At 35.6% G+C, this 19986-nt stretch overlaps 1 protein-coding gene across 3 annotated transcripts; it reads left to right on the forward strand.

Moving 5' to 3' along the window:
• The first annotated feature begins 376 nt into the window (after positions 1-376).
• On the forward strand, positions 377-18331 carry ccnt1 (cyclin T1). Of its 3 annotated transcripts, NM_001256611.1 has the most exon segments (10): positions 390-575; positions 1337-1418; positions 1510-1638; positions 6570-6630; positions 8934-8996; positions 9114-9159; positions 9413-9576; positions 9698-9768; positions 11027-11534; positions 12777-13724. In NM_001256611.1, coding segments are annotated over 10 exon segments (2025 nt in total). In that variant the 5' UTR covers positions 390-405; the 3' UTR covers positions 13508-13724.
• The last annotated feature ends 1655 nt before the right edge of the window (positions 18332-19986 follow it).

Below are 19986 nucleotides of genomic sequence, written 5' to 3' on the forward strand. Positions count from 1 at the left end.
TATTCCAACTCATTATCTGCATTATATGATTTTTACAGTAATTAAAGAGATCATCTTTAAGACAGGAGTTTCTGTATGAAATTTGTACAACATTTATGCTAAACTGAAAGCATAACACAGATTTATGAATACATCCTCATGTAGAGAAGTAGAACTAAATGAGTTGGCAGATAAGCTGACTTAAACTTGCTCTGAGAAATGCTGTTGCTGTCAAACACAGTTTTACTTCATATATATATATGGGTAAATATAAGGGTTTTGATTAGTAAATTTGCATTAATGTATGTTATTAATACTATTCAGACGTGAATGGGTTAAGTCCAACAGCGCCGCAGTCGCATTCCAGCCAGCGATGACGCGCTTCCTGTGACGCAGTGAGATTTTAAAACATTGTCCTTCTCAGTAATGGCGGCTTCGTTCCCTTCGCCTTCGCAAAATAACAATAAATGGTACTTCACGCGCGAACAAATCGAAAACAGTCCATCTCGCCGAGCGGGACTTGATCCCGACAAAGAGCTCTCGTACCGACAGCAAGCTGCTAACCTGCTGCAGGACATGGGACAGCGGCTCAACGTGTATCTTTTTCAGTTAGGCAGGCGTCGGTCTCGGCAGCTGCTCCGAGGAGGCTGACGCCGGTTTGGGCGGCACGAGTGGTGTTGAATTTCAGCGTTATAATGACCTGAAACGGGTCTACCAGTATACACGCCTTTTCAATTGTGAAACTTGTGGATTAAGGCGAACGGAATAAAGGATTAATGTCCCAATTTTGCGTTTATTTTTTGGTTTGGTGTAGGCCTCAAGGCCTAACTGGAGGTGTCTCTGCCATTGAACAATAGCGTAGCCGGTGTCACAGCCATTCCCAATATGAATTTGACTCTGTTTACTTCATTACATCATTTGTTTATACCCTAAAATCAGGCGTTTATGTCATTTATGCCATTTTTAAATATATATGTAAATATAGTAATCAGCATAGTTTCATTTTCCCTTTTCAGGGTGGCTCTGTTACAGTAACATGACATTTAAGTTAGTATATAGAGGAAATATGAGCTGTCCTGCTTTATCTTATGTTACTAATGTGCTTTAGATTAATGAAAACCAGCCATTTTCGTCTTATTTGTCGTTCTGAGTACTTTCACTTTTAACTTTACTGGTGCTAAAGGGTATCAAATGAACTGGCAATCTCTCTTATTGAAATAAAAATACCAGAGGCTTAGATAAAACGAATCTGTGACTGACAAGGTCATATTTTGCATGATATATTGGACAGAAGTGCCTTCAGACTGTTTATTTTTGTTATTTTAATGAATTACAATCCTTAACTTTGGACACTCAGCTCACAACTCACAATTAACACTGCCATTGTGTATATGCATCGCTTTTACATGGTCCAGTCCTTTACTCGCTTCCACCGGAATGTATGTGTCTTCTTTCATATACGCGTTTCAAATAAAACATGCTGGCTGCATTGAACAAGATAATAACCTCTTTATGTCCCGTGTTGTTCAGGTGATTGCTCCTGCAGCTCTGTTTTTAGCAGCGAAGGTGGAGGAACAGCCCCGTAAACTGGAGCATGTGATTAAGGTGACCCATGCATGTCTCAATCCTCAGGACCCATCACCGGACACCAGGAGTGATGTAAGTAATACTGTACTGTATATGGATTATGGCCTTAAAAACATTGGTTTTGTCTACGTTATTTGTTTAAATGTTACTTGATCTTTTGGGTACACTTCATTTTAAGGTGTTAGAGTTTAGTTGTATTTAAGTATTGACTGATGGAAGTTAACAACTGTGTATTTACTATAGGGTTTGAAATAGAGTTTTGGCTTAGGGTTAGTTGCATGTAGTTTTGCATTTTTTGTACGGCATTGAATTCGTTTCAGTTATAAATTTTAAAACTAAACTAAAAAACTGAAACTAAAGTAAATGATAATAAAAAATGTTCTTTGGAGTGAACTTGCTTTAATTTTTCAGAGTCCTGAGTGAGTGCTGTTTTTTTCACCTATTTTTGTTTCTGAATGTAACTATTTTGTAGTTGTTTTATCTAAATTATTTAATTGACCAACAGTTCATAACTCCATGATACCAGATCAGACAAGTTTCTATCGACTAATCAAAATATCCATTTTAGGTACATTTACATGACAATGGTCTACTAAAATCAGATTTATTTCCTTCGTTGAAAAAAAAGAGCTGCTCCGGCAATACAACCGAAAATGTCATGATCGGCTGATACCAAGTACCAATTCCGATGCTTGTTTACCTGTGCCATTGCATAAAGCACCTTTCCCCAAGTATGACACTTTAAGGCTGAATTATACTTCTGCATTAGGGATTGCCATAACCCATGGCACATATCTTGCATGTAGTCATGCTTTTATATTTCTGGTTTCTGTTAGTGTTGCGCTGACTGTAACACTACCGAAACGCAGGCTGGCAGGGGGGATTCTATATTTTTCTGTGCCGAGTTTCTTCACGGGTGTTTTGTTTTTACTGGAAATACTTTTAATGCAAACTCACTGTACAAGTAGCTCAAACTCACTCATTCAGAGGTTAAGAACTAGCAGAACTAAGCATGGGCCTAAGATTCTGACGGTATAAAAACCTAGGGTAAAAATATCACTGTATTGTGACTACTGCTCTAAAATCTATTCTTTCTTTAGGGTAATGTCTGGGTAAAAAACTTTTGAACACAATATATTTTATTTTGAGAAACATTTCAAATATTTTGGTGCAGTAAACATGTCATGCTAAATTAATTATTCACTTGAGCTGTCTTCATTTGCTTCAAAAACAGATTTTTTAGCAATTTAAAATGGCGTCTTCAGATAAATATTCTCACCAGGAGATTCTGTTGCCCTAAAAAAACAAACAAAAAAAACGTAAAAAAAGAAATCGTACACATCTCTTAGGAAAATTTTGATGGTTTTAAAACCTTGACCTTTTAAAACCGCGGTAACCTTGAAAACTGTTATCGTCCCATGCCTACGTGTAACAACTTTAATCATAAACACAAAACAAATATCTTCATCTAGAGCTTCTCCACAGGGACTCAATATTTGTTAAACACTCACGCCAAGGAGCTCGCTCCTCTCCTGCAACTCTCTGCCCCGATCACAATCATCAATGCTATCAAGCCAAGCGGTCACATATCTTGCACTATGCATTGGCGTAACGTGTAGTTAAGTTTTTTTTGAGAGGTGCATTTAAGGGTTGGCAGTAGCGAAGGGTATGACTCTGTGTGCGCCAGACCAATTGCGTGCACTCACCTAGGGCTGCACAATATATCGTTTCAGCATCGATATCACAATGTGCGGATCTGCAATGTTGAGTCAGATTTATAGTTAACCAGGAGACACAGAACACATGTGATTGTAGAGTCTCTGCAAAGTTGTTGTTGTTTTGCTCAAAATGAGTTGGATACAAGATATTCTGACATTTTGAGGTGTAACAAAGATTTTTATTATTTTTATGATGAAGACTATACAGTGTTATTTTACTATTGCTCTGCAAAAAAATGCTTTTATTACTTTTAATTTTTGCCTGGTTCAAATATCAAATTTCAAACCAAAAGTATTACAATATTGTTTACTTACCCTGCCGGCAGATTATTTTGCTTGTTAAAGGAAAAATGTCTTAATTTTGATATTTCTGGCGGAAAAAAACGATATTTTTGCAATATTTGCTTTTTGATTTAAGAATATAGATATTTGGAAAAATATTTTTTGCATTGTGATCATTAAATTTATGTACCAGAAAATCATTAAATAGATCTATTCAATCCATCTGGTGAAATTGTATTCATATCGCAGTATATATTGCTAATATCACAATATTAAGTTTTCCAATATAATGCAGTCCTACCTTTGACGTAGAACAAAGTATAAACCAGCCTTAAGGATTGATTTCTAAAATCTATTCTTAAATATAATGCTGGTCTTCTATGTTATGCTATAGCAGTTTTACAGAAAATAACAGATGAAATGGAGAATCAGTGATCACCCACCCCCATATGCATCATTTTCTGTTCTTACGTGTAGCATTAATAAGTATAACCCGGATTCCTCTATTTGGAAAGTTCCAAAAAAAGTCTTACTGTGATCAATTAATTCGTCCACGAGGTCAGTTTTAGTGGTTACCGATCCAGTCATGAAATGTGATTATCGGCCGTTATCGATCTCCAGCCAATCAACCGGAGCATCCCTATTTGAAGTGTTCAATCACAATTAAAGAACTTGTTTTCAAAGAACTGTGGAAATTATCAAAAATGCTGTATTTAGTGCTGGGCGATTTGCAACTGGATTACAATTAATCAACAATTATTTATTTATTGCATTTTTTTGCCCTCATAGTTCACTGACAAGTTTTGTTCATTTAAATGCTCACATATTACAGGTGAGAGATTTCTGAATGAAGGGTTCATCACTTGATTTTAAAATAAAGTAAACACACACTATCAATCTATGATTATTTATTGAACATCAACGTTGAACAGCTGAAATTTTAACACACACTGTCTAAAACTAACAGTCACTTTTTTTCTTATGACAATGTGAAAATAAATAACTTGCACTGTTGGAAACAAAATTAATTATTTTCAATGTTTTTCATAATAAAAGTAGAAAATAAGCAGTATCTCTCCTAAATAACTCTTTTATATTCTTTTATATTAAATACGTTTTTTAACTTCTTGCATTTTTGGTAAACAAATATTTTGATTCAAATAATAATTTTATTCTAGTAGAAAATATGTCGTCTCAAGGCATCTCTGGCGTAGCTTCCAATCATACTCAGTGTAGTGCAAACGTGTGATGTGTAGTATGACCGCTCAAAGGCTATGCCGGACCATACAGGTGCGTTCGATGCAGAAGTATAAATCAGCCTTAACAGAGTGGCTCCACATGTTGTATGGAAAGTAATAGAAAAAACTGATCTGGAAAAATTAGATGTATTATAGTGTCTGAATGTTGATTTCGATTACTTTTTGATTAATCGCCCAGCCCTTGCTGTATTTTGTATCGTCACTTAATAAGCACTACACATCTGTTATTTTTAATTTGGCTGTACTCACACATGGCAGTAGATTGAACACATTCTATTGCACATGTAGTGTCAATATGCTGTAAATTGTGTTTGTGTCATTTACACAGATACAGTACAGTGCTTCCTACAGGTTTCAAATATACTTGTGGTGGTAGCCGGATTGAAAAATCTTTTACCCACAACACTTTTGGCTTTTCCTGTTAGTAGGTTACAGTTATTGGAATAAAGGCTGTTGAAATAAAAGAAATCCACTTTTTCTCTTAGGTTTATACTATTTAGGAGCCATGTGCGCACTGGCAGGTAAAGGCTGCTCTCTTTCTCATTAAAGTTTCTTTATTGGCAAGACATTTACAGTATTGCCGGAGCATTTTAGATATGTATAAAGTATGTAATAAATTTACATCATTAAATTAATCAAATATATATAAAATAATAATTGCATATACAAAAAAATAGACATTATTGCCAAAAATATATAAAATAATTACTAGAATAAAAAGTGTAGATTGTTTAAATATGGCAGTCGATTAGCTGATTAAACATTTCTAACGGTGTATAAATATTTTACAGCCAGTATATTTTGTTCTATTCGTTTATTAAATGATTAATCATTTAATGTTTCTCTCGTGGCTGTGTGTGCGCAGTCAGCTGCAAAAAGGTAATGCAAAAACGCATACAAGTAACGGCTACTTTTGAAAGCGAAAGTAAAACTGAGTCCTTGACATTTTGGGAGATTCAGAAACTATGACCGGACGCATTATAAAATTATAGTATTGTTCGTGTGTCACCATCAAATATACATGGGCGGCTGTTAATATAGCTGGGCGGCCCACCCAAGTAAAGTCTACATGTTGGAAGCATTGTAATAATTTGACCTTTTTCAAAAATTTGCACCTTGAAACCTGTTTACAGGCCGCTGGTATGCAGCTGTATGTATGCATGCGAATAGACTGTCTAAAGCACAGGTGTCAAACTCAGTTCCAAAAGAGCCGCAGCTCTGCACAGTTTAGTTCCAACCCTAATTAAACACACCTGATCAAACTAATTGAGTCCTTCAGGCTTGTTTGAAACCTACAGGTAAGTGTGTTGGAGCTGGGTTGGAACTAAACTGTGCAGGGCTTCGGCCCTCCAGGAATTGAGTTTGACACCCCTGGTCTAAATGTATAAAACGTTTTCTGAGTTGAATCAATGTCATGTAAATGTCCTTTAATCACAAGCAGCAGAAGCTGTAACATTGCTTTTCTTCTGAACAGGTCATATAACCCACATACTATCCTTTTTTCTGCCTAAATGATTACAGTTTTTTTTTCTTTTTAGGTTGGATATGTGTAATCCTCATTCTGTTTTGTTAGTTTCACTCATATGCCTCTCAATGTCATTTGTTGATGAGCCGATGGGTGTAAAGTTGTATGATAAGATGCTCATTGGCTTGGGTCAAAAACAGGGTCGTAGTAATGTGATGAGAGCGTGTAGTCGTTGACCAAGAGACCATGTGAGTAACCTGCCTGTCCTCTCAATCTCAGACATACCTGCAACAAGCCCAAGACCTGGTCATTCTTGAGAGCATAATACTCCAGACCCTGGGTAAGTTTGGAAAGGAGAGAATGGGTCAGTGAATCACCATGCTAGAGAGATGCACCAATGACCACATTTGTTCCCATTCACTGATAATTCACAGGAGTCTACAGGACTATTGAGCATCATCACCATGCCAATCTGGCCGCTCACCCTTTCTGTGGTTTTACAAAGGCTTTAATTTTTGTGCTAAGAGTATAATCTTGACTACTACACTAAGGACTAAGGGTAATAATATACCAGTATCAGCCTCAATCTGCTTAAAAAAAGCTTGTATGCATTATTGTGTGCAAAAAAAAATCAAATGCACTACTTGGTTAAAATGTGTGACTGCCAAAGACAGGAAATAATATTTGTCACTAATAGTTTTATCTTTGTAGTATATATGGGTCAAAGACTAGAGGTCCCATTTTGGAGTCCACTACTGCACATCAAACACATTTTCAAAATGCAAGTAATGAATCTTCTTATGTATATATTTATATTAGGGCTGAGCAATATACTGTTTCATTATCAATATCACAATGTGCGCATCCGCTACAGTCACATCGCAAGATTTGCAATGTTAAGTCTGAATTATAGTTGAACAGAAACTATAGAATTGTATTTAATCACTGTATGTCTATGGAATTTATATGAGTTTTGCAAACAAAAAAGTGTTTTTCTTGCTTCAAATTTTTGTCTTGTTTCCAGTCCAAATATTTACATTTCAAAAGGAAAGCAAGTTTATTGTACTTGCCCCACTGGCAGATAGTTTAGCTTGCTTTAACTCTTAAATTAAGTTAAAGACAATACAATATTTTTGCATGCTCCAAGAATTTTTGGATGCTTGGATTAGAAATCAGTCAAAGCAAAGTAAGAAAAGCTTTTTTTGCATTGTGATTATTTCATTTTTGTACCTGAATACTATTAGACTCCCAGATAACCATCAAATAGTGCTATTCAAACTATCTTGTGAAACACAGAAATATAGCAATATCAGATTTTTCCCATGTCGTGCAGCCCTTATATATATATATATATATATATATATATATATATATATATATATATATATATATATATATATATATATATATATATATATATATATATATATATATATATATATATAAATATATATATATATATATATATATATATATATATATATATATATATATATATATATATATATATATATATATATATATATATATATATATATATATATATAAGTAATCAAATATATTAATATATAAATGTCAAAATAAAACTCTTGCTCCATCGTCATTAAGTAACATGCTAATTTTGTACACCCAGTGGGTCATAGGACTGCTGATTACCAAATTAAAGCATTTTATAGCTGCATGGAGATCCTTAAAAGTACTGTTTCGTGTAAAACTTTCATCAGTTGATTCTTATATGGTTATATGAAGTTTTTTTTTTCATATAAACTGTTACACTGAATGACATTTTAATGGGTGACTTTTGTAAGCCATTGAAAATTGTGATAAATTTTTGGCTCTAAAATAACCAGGACACATTCTGATGATGTCTTCGACCCATATACAGATAAGTTTGAGTGATGTAAACTATAACAATGGACCTAACTTAATTCCTGTATTACATTTTTAATTTCCATAGCTTCCAAAAATCCAGAAATGTCCACACATTGATAATGTTATGACAGCTGTTTTAACGTTAAGATATGATTAAATCGGCTCTAGTTACAGTTATGAAATAGTTTGACAGCAAGCAGGAAAAGTTAATGGGCCAATGACATTACATACACCGTATTAAAATACACCATATTAAAATGGTCTATAAGATAAATCACAGTTTATCTTTCTGACTGGAAAAATATGATTTTAATTGTTGTTCAGCTTTTTTTTTTATAGTGTGCAGTTTTCCAATATTTATCCTTATTCTAGTGCTTATTCATATGAGCTTTACCCTTTCTTATGAAGGACTATTTATATTATATTAAACTGATTATTTCACTGGTAATCATACTTGCCTACATCATATCATGATAACCCTCAAGTGCACAATTGTGTTTATTTCGCTTTGACTTTGGAAAATTCTGTTCTCGTGTTCGTAATGGTGTTTTGGTCTGAGCGTTTTGACTATAACCAAATTGCCCCACAGGCCACTTGCATGGAGCTTTCTCAGATTTCTGACCGCTCAAGCACTGGAAGACCCATGTTTGTGATTCACTCACTCATCCTGTATATTGTGTGTGGGGCTTCATGTCTGAGGAGCCATTACAGTTCAGACGAAAAGCTAAAATAGTGTCTCTCTCTCTCTCTCATCTGCTCTCTTGCGTTCAGGTTTTGAGATCACCATTGATCATCCTCACACACATGTTGTCAAGTGTACTCAGCTTGTGCGAGGTGAGAACCAGCTGCTCACTCTAAACTGTGCTTCGTATTGCTCAGTAAAGGGTACGTCTAGCACACCAAGCTCACAGATTTCACGTCTGATCATGAGCTTTCCTTTTATTGTTCCAGCGAGTAAGGATTTGGCTCAGACTTCATATTTCATGGCAACAAACAGGTATGTCGGCTTTTAAGACCATTACCTTACTACTCTAATACATTTGCTGCCGAATATGTAAACTAGCAAAGTCAAGTACACGATTTGCTGTATGCAAGAAGTGTGAGGTTATATTTACGTTTAACCTTCAACTGGCAAATTGAATGAATTTAGAAGTAATGTCACATGCAATATTGGGTTGTTTTTTTTAAATAATACAAGGTTATTAATGGTTTCTCAAATATATGTTTGTTTTTTTCTTGTGTTTTTTCAGTCTTCACTTGACTACGTTCTGTCTGCAGTACAGTCCACCAATTGTAGCTTGTGTTTGTATTCATCTGGCCTGTAAATGGTCCAACTGGGAGATTCCCGTTTCCACAGATGGCAAACACTGGTGGCAGTATGTTGACCCCACTGTGACTCTTGAGCTATTGGATGGTATGTACATCTAGTTTGTTTTTTCTTTTTCTTTTCTTTTTCTTTTTTATGAAGAAATTTAATAAATATTGAGTATTTTTTTTGTCCAAATACTAAAAAAAAATGAATTCTTATTTCACAGAGCTCACTCATGAGTTCCTGCAGATCTTGGAAAAGACACCCAGCCGCTTAAAACGCACCAGAAACTGGAAAGTAAGTAGCTTTGCCTCCATTTCTGCATTCATTTACAGATAACTTCTTTGTATTGGATAGGAAGTACGGTTTAGACGTTTGTGAAGGATCAGTAGAGTTGTGAACATCTTTAAAAATGTAAAAAAATAAACTAAAATACTGCAAACAAACATTTTGATCTTAAATAGAGTGAAATCTACTGTTTAAACAATTATTATACCTTAATTATTAATATCAATGTTGAAATTGAGTAGATCAAAACCTTTGATCAAAGTAGTTTTAAAGCTGTGCACGCAAACATAAGGAATTTTTGGTGTGTTTTTTTTCAGCTGAGGATACATACAGTGCATACACATATATATATATATAGACCTCCTCTCCCTCAGTCATCTTTCCATCAAGGAAATTTCATCAGTGCTTCCCACACATAGACTTTACTTTAGGTATAATAATGACTTTACTAAATACTCAGGGGATGAAATTACATCTTAATTGGTTGCAGAATATTTGTACACCATTAGAATTTTTTTTACACTCATTTATCTTATTTAAATAATATACTTATTACCTGAGAATTTTACAGATTTTTGTCTGTATTTATTCCTTGTTTCTATTATGTATATTATAAAATATTTTATTAATTAGATGTCAATAAATTTATTATTGCATACATCTAATATGCTTTGGCAATACTGTACAAATTGTCATGCCAATAAAGCAACCTGAACTTGAATGGGAGATAGAGAGAAGTAGATTTTTACCTGTTAATTGGTGCACATGGCTCCTAAATAGCATAAAATAGAAAAAGTGTATTTTTTATTTATTTATAAACTTTAAAATTATTAAAATAAAAAAAAGATTAAAATGGATAATAATAAAAATAGTGTTAAAATCCAATAGTTTTTTGTCGCATATAGTTAACTATTTATGTGCTGCGGGTAAAATCTTATCTACCACCACAAGCTTATTTCAAACCTGTGGGAAGCACTGTATGTATTTAAATATATCTTGATGGTTATATTAATACTATAGTAATATAGTAATAATACTATAATACAGTATAATAGTACAGTGTAATAGTACTATATTTAGTATAATAGTATTGTACCACAGGACAATTTTTATAAAGTTTTTTGATCCACTTCAAATGTTGACTACTTGTCAGGAATATTTCATAGCAAGTTAGTTACTTTCCTTAAAAACTCAGCGCATACTTCTGTACTGTATTTTAACACTCCAAATGCATCTTTCTAATGTTTCCTCGTTTGTTGCTCCTCAGGCTGCAGGTCAAACTGCTAAGAAATCGAAAGTGCAGGATGGCGATCAGTCTGAAGCCATCATGAACATGATCTCAATGTCGTCGTCCGACAGCACATTGGCAGGACTGACGAGCCTCTCCGCTCCGCCCACCGGTTCCTCCATGGACTCTTGTGCAGACGAGCACAGCGCCGCAGCCTCCGCTCAACACTGGCAGCCTCCCAGCAAAGAGCAGCCCACTGCCAACGAGCTCCACGCACCCGCCAAAGTCTCTCTGAGCGAGTATCGGGCCAAACATGCGGATGAGTTGGCGGCACAGAAGAGGGAGCTGAAGAACATGGAGGCAAGTGTGAAGCAGGGATACGCCACTGCCGCCCAGGCCCTAATGAACCAGCAGAGGAAAGATAAACACCATCACCACCAGCAGACCAGCTCCTCAGACACCAACAACCCATCCCCAATCGTCTTGAAGATCCCGCTGGATGAGCGATCGGAGAGAAGTTCCATAAAAATGCGCTTACCTGTGCCAGGTCAGTCGTCTTGTTTGTATTTATTGAAGAATGATGTACCACCAATGTTTAACCACTGTCATTTTGGAAAAAAATTCATTTCGATCATCGATAGGTTTAAAAAAAACAAACAAAAACATTAATCAATTAATTATGGGCGAGGCATGGCCAAAATGCATATAATGGAAAAAAAATTGATCAGTTTTTAAAAATAATGTTAGAAATATGATGAAATCCTGTCAATGAAACCACAAACGCATGACGAGCACTTTGATCATGAGAAGCAGCAGCTAGAAAGGAATAGTTTGCTCAGGTGAAGAGTGGCTTTGTGCTTATAAACTGAAGACATGATAAATCAGATGACTTTGAAACGTACACCAGCCGTTGTGTTTCTTACCTCTTGGTTTCAAGTGTGGTCCTGGAAAAACTCCTTTCGAAGGGGTATCTACGCCTTCCTCTTAGCCCTATGCCTTCAAGCTAAAAAGAATTGGGACATCCCTACCCATTCACGTGAATGCGCAAAACGAGGGGCAAGGGCTAAGGGGTAGAATTTGGATTGGGTCTTCGTCATTGCCTGTTTGACAACAATAATCCCATTACATTCAATAATTTCCCCCCTTATCCCAGGATGAATTTTAAGTTATCAAAAGTTTACCTGAAACATTATAGCTTGTATTTAATGTAAATTTGTACTTTAATGTAATTATTTGTCATTTTATTTATCTTGCATGATCTCTTATTGAAATATGATGCTGTTTTTAAAGTTATTGTGTGATATGTTTTTTATCTACAGTTGAAGTTGAATTATTAGCCCCCCTCTGTATACCCCCCCCCCCCAGGTTTTTAACACATTTCTAAACATAATTGTTTTAATAACTCATTTATATTAACTGATTTCTGTTATCTTTGCCATGATGACAATATTAATATTTTACTAGTTATTTTTCAAGACTCTAATATTTAGCTTAACGTTCCATTTAACTAGGTTAACTAGGCAAATTGGGTTAATTAGACAGACAATCAAAAAATAAATATTGCTTAAGGGGGCTAATAATATTGACCTTAAAATGGTTTCAACAAAATTAAAAGCTGCTTTTATTCAAGCCTAATACTGTGAAAAATTCTTTGCCTTGTAAAACATCATTTGGGAATTTGAAAAAGGAAAAAAAATCACAGCAGGGCTAATAATTTGACTTCAACTGTACATTAATCTTGCCATGAAATATCCATGTGTTGCTGATGTGCCAAACTTGAACTTGCCAGGTCAATCCGGCGGGGGTCACAGCCACAGCAGTGGCAGCAGCAGCCGGGGATCAGACCAGGACATCAAAGTGCGCATTCGGGTTCCAGACAGGCGAGGCGGATCTGGAGAAGACGGGAAAAGTCGCGAAAAACACAGAGAGCGATCCAACCACCACCACCATCATCACCACCACCACCACCACTCTTCCTCCTCCAGCGCCGGTTCCCTCTCAGCATCGTCTTCCTCATCCTCAGCACAAAAACACTCAGCCGGCTCTTCAGGAAGTAGCAAAAAGCTCTCAGGTGATTCAGTGCGGACGAGCTCTTCATCAATGTCGCGAAAACGAACCCACATGCCAGACCCTTCCTCCTCCAGCACCCACTCGTCCTCAAAAGTCAGCAAATCGTCCAGAAACTCATTTCAGTTGCCCACGCTCCCTGGATTGCCGTCTCATGTGATGCCCGACATCCTTCCCTCGCTGCACCATCAGGGAAACTATTCGCACTCCAAGACGGACAAAGCGGATACAAACGGTCACAACGCGGCCGGACAGTCGAACGAGTACCAGGACACGTTTGACATGTTGAACTCGCTGCTCAGTGCGCAGGGCGTCCAGCCGGCACAACCTCAGATATTTGACTACCGCTCTCAGTACGGAGAGTTTCGCTATAGCAGTGGCGCTCGCGGAGGAGCACAGCCGCCACCTTTACCCTCAGAACCACCTCCACCTCTGCCTCCATTGCCCAAATAAAGCGCCCTCGCATCATCCGTCCACACACGCTGATCAAATCAGTGCTTTCGGGAGTCCTGTGTGCGTCTAACTTTAGTGTGATGTCGCGTTTGACAGCAGAGTAATGTAAGGCAAAAAAAGCCCTAATGTTGTCTTGCGTCTTTGTGTGTGTGTGCGTGCGCAAGCGAGTACGTTCACAACACCCCATCTGTGGCAATAATGTTAAAGTAGAACAAAATATTGCAAAAAAAAGGCAAAAATGTTATTTATTGAAACGAGAAAAAAAATAATTGTACATACTACTATTTTTTGATGTCGTTCACTTTTATATCCGCGCTAACAGAAAAGCATAATGGAATTAAGGGTAATGTATTACTGAATGAGAGGGACTCGCGGTCCTCTTTAAAAAAAAAAAAGTGTAACCTTGAATGCAAAAATGGAAAATGTTCGCTAACAATATATATGTGTCTTTTTTATGGAGTATGGTATTTATTATTAGCCTTTTAAATCCATAGTTATTAGCAGTCGTTGCTTGAATGCGTCTCCAGACGAGATCTGGATTTATTTTTATACTGTTGTAAGTAAACCTACTTCCCAGTCTGTATTTACTTGATGTGTGTCATGAGAAATGGACACGCACACAAACACAAATCACCAATATTCGCATCATAATGTGTTCCTAAATTCACGAATAGTTTCATTTTTGTTTTGTTTGGTAAATATTTTTGCTTTCAACTTCTATTAATGGTGAAAATTGACGACTATTTAAAAGAAAAAAACCTAAAAAAAAAAAAAATTAAGCAAGTCGTTTTTTGGAAGGTATGTTCACTAGACTTACAGTTCTAGCCTCCGAGGCAGATGCAGTCATTGTTTTAAATGGTTGTAGAATATCACACTCATTTATAATACACTATACACAGCAGTATGTTGTACTCTCTACATCCTTTTATTTATTTCAGTTCAGTTTTTTTCATGTATAGACAGTTTTATCCTAATGTAACTGACCTATAAATGGCCCTCAGACTTAAATGAATCTGTGATGGACAGAAATGATTGAAAGTACAAGAAGTGTGACGAATATTGGTTTATTTACAAATCACATTCATTCTTTCTGTATTTATGAATGATTCATATTGAACTTGATACTTTAGTTCAGCGTACCTATATTCTATAGCATAGGTCTTAAACTTGATGCCTGGAGGGCCACAGCTCCAGTTTTGCTCCAACACTAATCAAACACAGCTGATCCAAATAATCGAGGTGTTCAAAAGAGTCATGGACACCTTGATTAGTTGGATTAAGTGTTTGATCAGGGCTGAAGCATAACTGCTGAGCTGCAGCTCTCCTGCCATCGAATGTGAGACCTTTGTTTTATAGGGATACTTCATCCGAAAATTAATATTGTCATCATTTAGTTAGCTAAAACGTTTTAATCATTAGGCTTTGATGGTTATTGGATCCCAGCATTCTTCAGAAATCTGTTTTGGATGAAATATCGTCTTAAATATAATGTCTGAAATGGTCTTTTAGGTTCATGTTTGTTATATGCCTGCATTTAAACCCTCAACTTGACACTTGTAGAGCCATTAGGGAGCATGCTGACCATTCATGTTTGTTAAACTGGTTTCACCCTTTTATTTCTGTTCTTGTTTTCTAAACACAAACCCAAATGCTATCTCATATGTGTCTATTTTTGGCATTTTATAATGTAACTGACTTGTAAATGGCCTCTCAGACCCTTTGATGGACAGAAATGTAATCTGATGAAACATGTTTCCACCAGTCTTTAGTGGAACTGGTGTGTTTTGTCAGTGATTTATTTTTTTCATGTATTTTTTGATTAACGCAGAATAACACGACAGTAAAACATTTTGTACCTATGAGGGTCTCAAACTGAATTCCTGGATGGCCGCAGCTCTACTCAGTTTGGCTCAAACCCATTTCAAACACAGCTGATCCGAATAATTGAGGTGTTCACAAGAGTCATGAACACCATTAGTTGGATCAGGTGTATTTGATCAGGGTTTGAGCAAAACTGTGCAGAGCTGCGGCCCTCCAGGAATTCAGTTTGAGACCTATGATTTAAAGGGGTAGTTCACCAGAAATTGATCATTGTCATTGTTTAATCAACACTTTTTAATATTTTATGCACATGACAAAAGATAACCCCCCCGATTTACGTGTTTTTGTGAATTTTTGTTTTTTCTTCAGTTTGTTTATGCTTTTGAATAGCATTATGGTAGCTTGATTGTTCCTTCAACAACTTGTGATGTTGAAAAGTTTTTAATAGTTTAAAGTAGGACTGCACAATATTGGACAAATCTAGCGTTGCAATATTTTTTATTTTGTGATATATTAGGGTTGCCACGATATTGTAATGTGGTACCAGTCGGTACTGACATTTCAAAAACTTCCATTTCACATGAACATTTCAGCTCAACAAAAATTGCTGTGATTGCCCATGAAGGTCATCAGTTCACCAAACTCACCGCTGTTTACTGAGTGAAACCACAGATACAGGGTGACTGTAGTGTTTTAAAGCCGCGATTCATAAGCACTCATAGACAAAGCCAGCTGATTGATGTGACTTTAAAACACCCCAGTGTTCCTGTATCTGTGGTTAAACTCAGTAAACATAGGTGAGTTTGGTGAACTGATGACCTTCGTGGCCAATCATAGTCATTACTGTTAAGTGCGTGAACACAACGGCAATCAGTGGTGTTTAAGAACGTGCTCAAATGTTAGCGGGAAATGGACGCTTTTTAAATTGCTGTACCGATTGGTAACGAATTTTAGTATCGTGACAACAGTAATATATATCGCGATATGAATAAAATATTACCAGATAACTTGAGTATCTCTATTTGGAAAGAATTTGTTGGATCGATTAGGATGATTTGGCAGTGTGAGTGCCTCTCCATAAAATCTAATAAACAATCTATAAACTTTTTGGGGTTTCCTGACACATTTTCGATGTGGTCTGCCATTTGCATTGCATTTCTGTATTTGCATGTGTTGTGAGGATCTTCATGCATAGCAATCTATAAATACAATCAAGAAAGAGATACAATTGACAAAGTATTTCTAACAGTATTCAAGTACAGATAAAATAATTCAATAAAATTAATCGCTATTAAAGTCACAAATGACACAATTTATTATGCCTGAATGCTATACAATCACAGGCATCTAAAACACATGCAAATGCTGAATTATAATCCAGACTCAACATTGTGATGCTCACGATGTGACTTGCGTATGATCACAATGAGATATCAATGATGAAATGATATATTGTGCAGCCCTAGTTTGAAGTTACATATTGTCTGGATTGCTGTTATAAACTACAGTAGAAAAACCTGGTGATAAACTGCCAGAATTCTGTTATTTTACAGACTTATTTCCATCTCTATTTTTTTCTATTATACATATATCTGTCTAAATATATGTTTATATATTATGTCTAATACAGTATTTTATTTCAATATACTAAAATCCCTTTGTTGAATCCTAGACTTAAATTTTTAACATCAAAACTCGACAGCAGAGATCGATAAATTTAATAATGCAATTCATAACCATAAATAAATTGAACACATCAATAGAGAACCTATTAATGGACTTTTTTTTTGTTTGTTTTAAAGTGTACATCACTTGGGTTTTGATATTTAAAGTGTAACAATTTTTTAAAATATCTTCATTTTTAGCTGAACTATCTCTTTAAATATGGCGTAACAATGTTCCTCTGGGTTCACATTTGTTATTTGTCTGTTTGAAATCTTCAAAAAGAGCATGTCCATGTTTATTAGTTGTAAGATGTCTTTATTTTTTCTTTGGCCTAACTCTATCGTGCTCATTTTGGTGGCTAATAGACAGTCCAATCTGATGAGCGTTGAATATTCTAAGCCAATCATTTGGTTTTGTGTTTTCATATCCATATCTTGCTTGATTATGTTTTGGTATGTCATTAATAGCACACAGTAAGGCAGATTACTATGGTTCGCATTCTGTGTAACTGAATCAACGGCATGACTTTCATTAATCGATATACAGACAACGACAAAATATGGAAGCATGAAATTTTACTTTAATAAATGTTGTGCGTTTTCTTATTAAAATGTTAGCAGGGATTCCTCCATACTTCAGTCGTTTTCCTGATCGTGCCTGTTGATGATGAGGACACAGGAACGTTGTGAAATAATATAAAACACACTATAAGCTATGAAAGATCTGTATTTCACAGTTTTGCCATATATATCTATATATATATTTTCCCTATACAATGCACTCCTTGTTCCCTGTTCCTGTTTTAAACAGGATCTGAAGGTTTATCATCATGTTTTAGTTTTGGCGTTTGCTTGATTTGGTAAGACTGAAGGCGTTTTTGTGGGTCGAATGCAATTCATGTCACCACTGTATTTTCTGTGTACCTCCGTCTCAAGAATATAGCGTTTTATCAAATGTATATACTGTTTTTTTTGTTTGTTCTTCTCTGTTTTAGTGGTACCACATGAACTCTCAGGTTTTGAATTGAACTGTCGGGGTGTTTCTTGTCAGAAGTTAAGGTTTGCATTTTATTGTGAACTCTGTTCCTTTTTATAAATGTGGTTGATGTACAGTAATGTTTTATGAGAAACATAACTTGTGGGTGTTTTTCTTACCGATTGCAGTGTAAATTGTTATAATGTGACAGACGTTCTACTCATGCTTCTTCTTCTTGCAGTAAATTCCACTTTTCAGATTTTTATAAGACAGAAATTGACCAGTTTTGCTTCCACCTGATGTCAACACCTTCATGGTTTGCCTTTGAATTCAGTGCTGGAATAAAGAGATACGAGAATAAAACCCAGGAATGTTAAATGTGACTGTTTAGAGAATGAAAATCTGATTATGGTTTTTTTATTTAAAGGATGCCAAAAAGCTAAAATCCGGGTAAACCAAGAAGTCACAAGTGCTGCTGTAATCCTGATTAACTTTCCATTCCAGACATTTTTTTTTTTTTTTTGGTCTAGCTGTAATGGATTTATTGTTTTATTTGCACGTATAACATTGAACATTATCTGGATTCATTTGGATTTTAATATGAAGTTGTTTTTTTAACATGTTTTAAGTTTTGCGCAATTGTTAATGAAGCTGAAGCAGATTTAATAATTAGGCTTTTATTTTTAATGATTAAATTAATTTTAAAAATGTATACTGTCATTTACTCAATTTTACTTGCTTTAAACTTTTATGAGTTTCTCCTGTTGAAGACAAAAGATATTTTTAAAGTGCTGAAAACATGCGCCTATCCAAGTTTTAGGAATAATAACTTGACTTCTAGTTGATCATTTGGTATCAGAAGTGGCTTATATAAAAGGCAAAGGCCTCTAGATTACGCTTATTGTACCAAAATAAAACATGATCATGCCTTGATTTTTTGAGTTTGGACAGTAAGGTCTGGCTTTGCTTAGACAAAAGTCTTGTCACTTAACAGAAATAATGTACAGTATAGAAATAAAGTCATGGTGCAGTGGAAAATAAGTTAATATTGTGTTTGACTCCCATGAGCTTGGAGCACTGCATCTATGCATCTCTGCAAAGTCACCTGGAATGGCAAAAAAACAGTGTTCTTGCTGGACTCCCAGAGTTTATCAAGATTCTTTGGATTCATCTTTAATACCTGCTTCATCTTATTCCAGACATGCTCAATAAGGTTCATGTCTGGTGACTGGGCTGGCCAATCCTGGTGCACCTTGACCTTCTTTGCTTTCATAAACTTTGATGTGGAGGCTGAAGTATGAGAAAGAGCACTAACCTGCTGAAGAATTTGCCCTCTCCTGTGGTTTGTAATGTAATAGGCAGAACAAATGTCTCGATACCTCAGGCTGTTGATGTTGCCATCCACTCTGCAGATCTCTCGCACACCACCATTCTGAATGTAACCCAAACCATGATTTTTCCTTTACCAAACTTGACTGTTTTCTCTGTGAATCTTGGGTCCGTGTGGGTTCCAATAGGTCTAATGCAGTATTTGTGGTGATTGGGATGCAGTCCAACAGATGATTCATTGGAAAAATCTAGCTTCTGCCACTTTTCAAAATGATCAACCAGAAGTCAAGCTATTATTTAATGCTATTACAACTGGAATCAACGACAAGACTTTTGTCAAGTAGTGTACTTGTTTTATATATTTTCAGCTTTCTTCAAAATATATATTTTTCTGTTCAACAGAACAAAGAAACCTGTAAAGGTTTGGAACCACTTGAGAGAGCAAATGGTGAGTAAATAAAATTTTTGGGTGAACTATCCCTTTAAGAGCATTTCCCCATCATCATTATTATTGCAATGTATTTTTTAAAACAATGATATTTATATTGTAATATTTATATCTCATTTTCACCAAAAAAAGTGCTCAGATGCACCCATTAACCTCTGTGCATTAGTATTCAGAGACTGTACAGGATTCTTGCTGTGTTCAGAGTGAATGAACAGACTCCATTGTTCTTACAGTCAGCCAT

The sequence above is a fragment of the Danio rerio genome, chromosome 23 (assembly GCF_052040795.2).
Source record: "Danio rerio strain M-AB ecotype USA chromosome 23, GRCz13ab, whole genome shotgun sequence".
NCBI classification, from domain to species: Eukaryota; Metazoa; Chordata; class Actinopteri; order Cypriniformes; family Danionidae; genus Danio; species Danio rerio.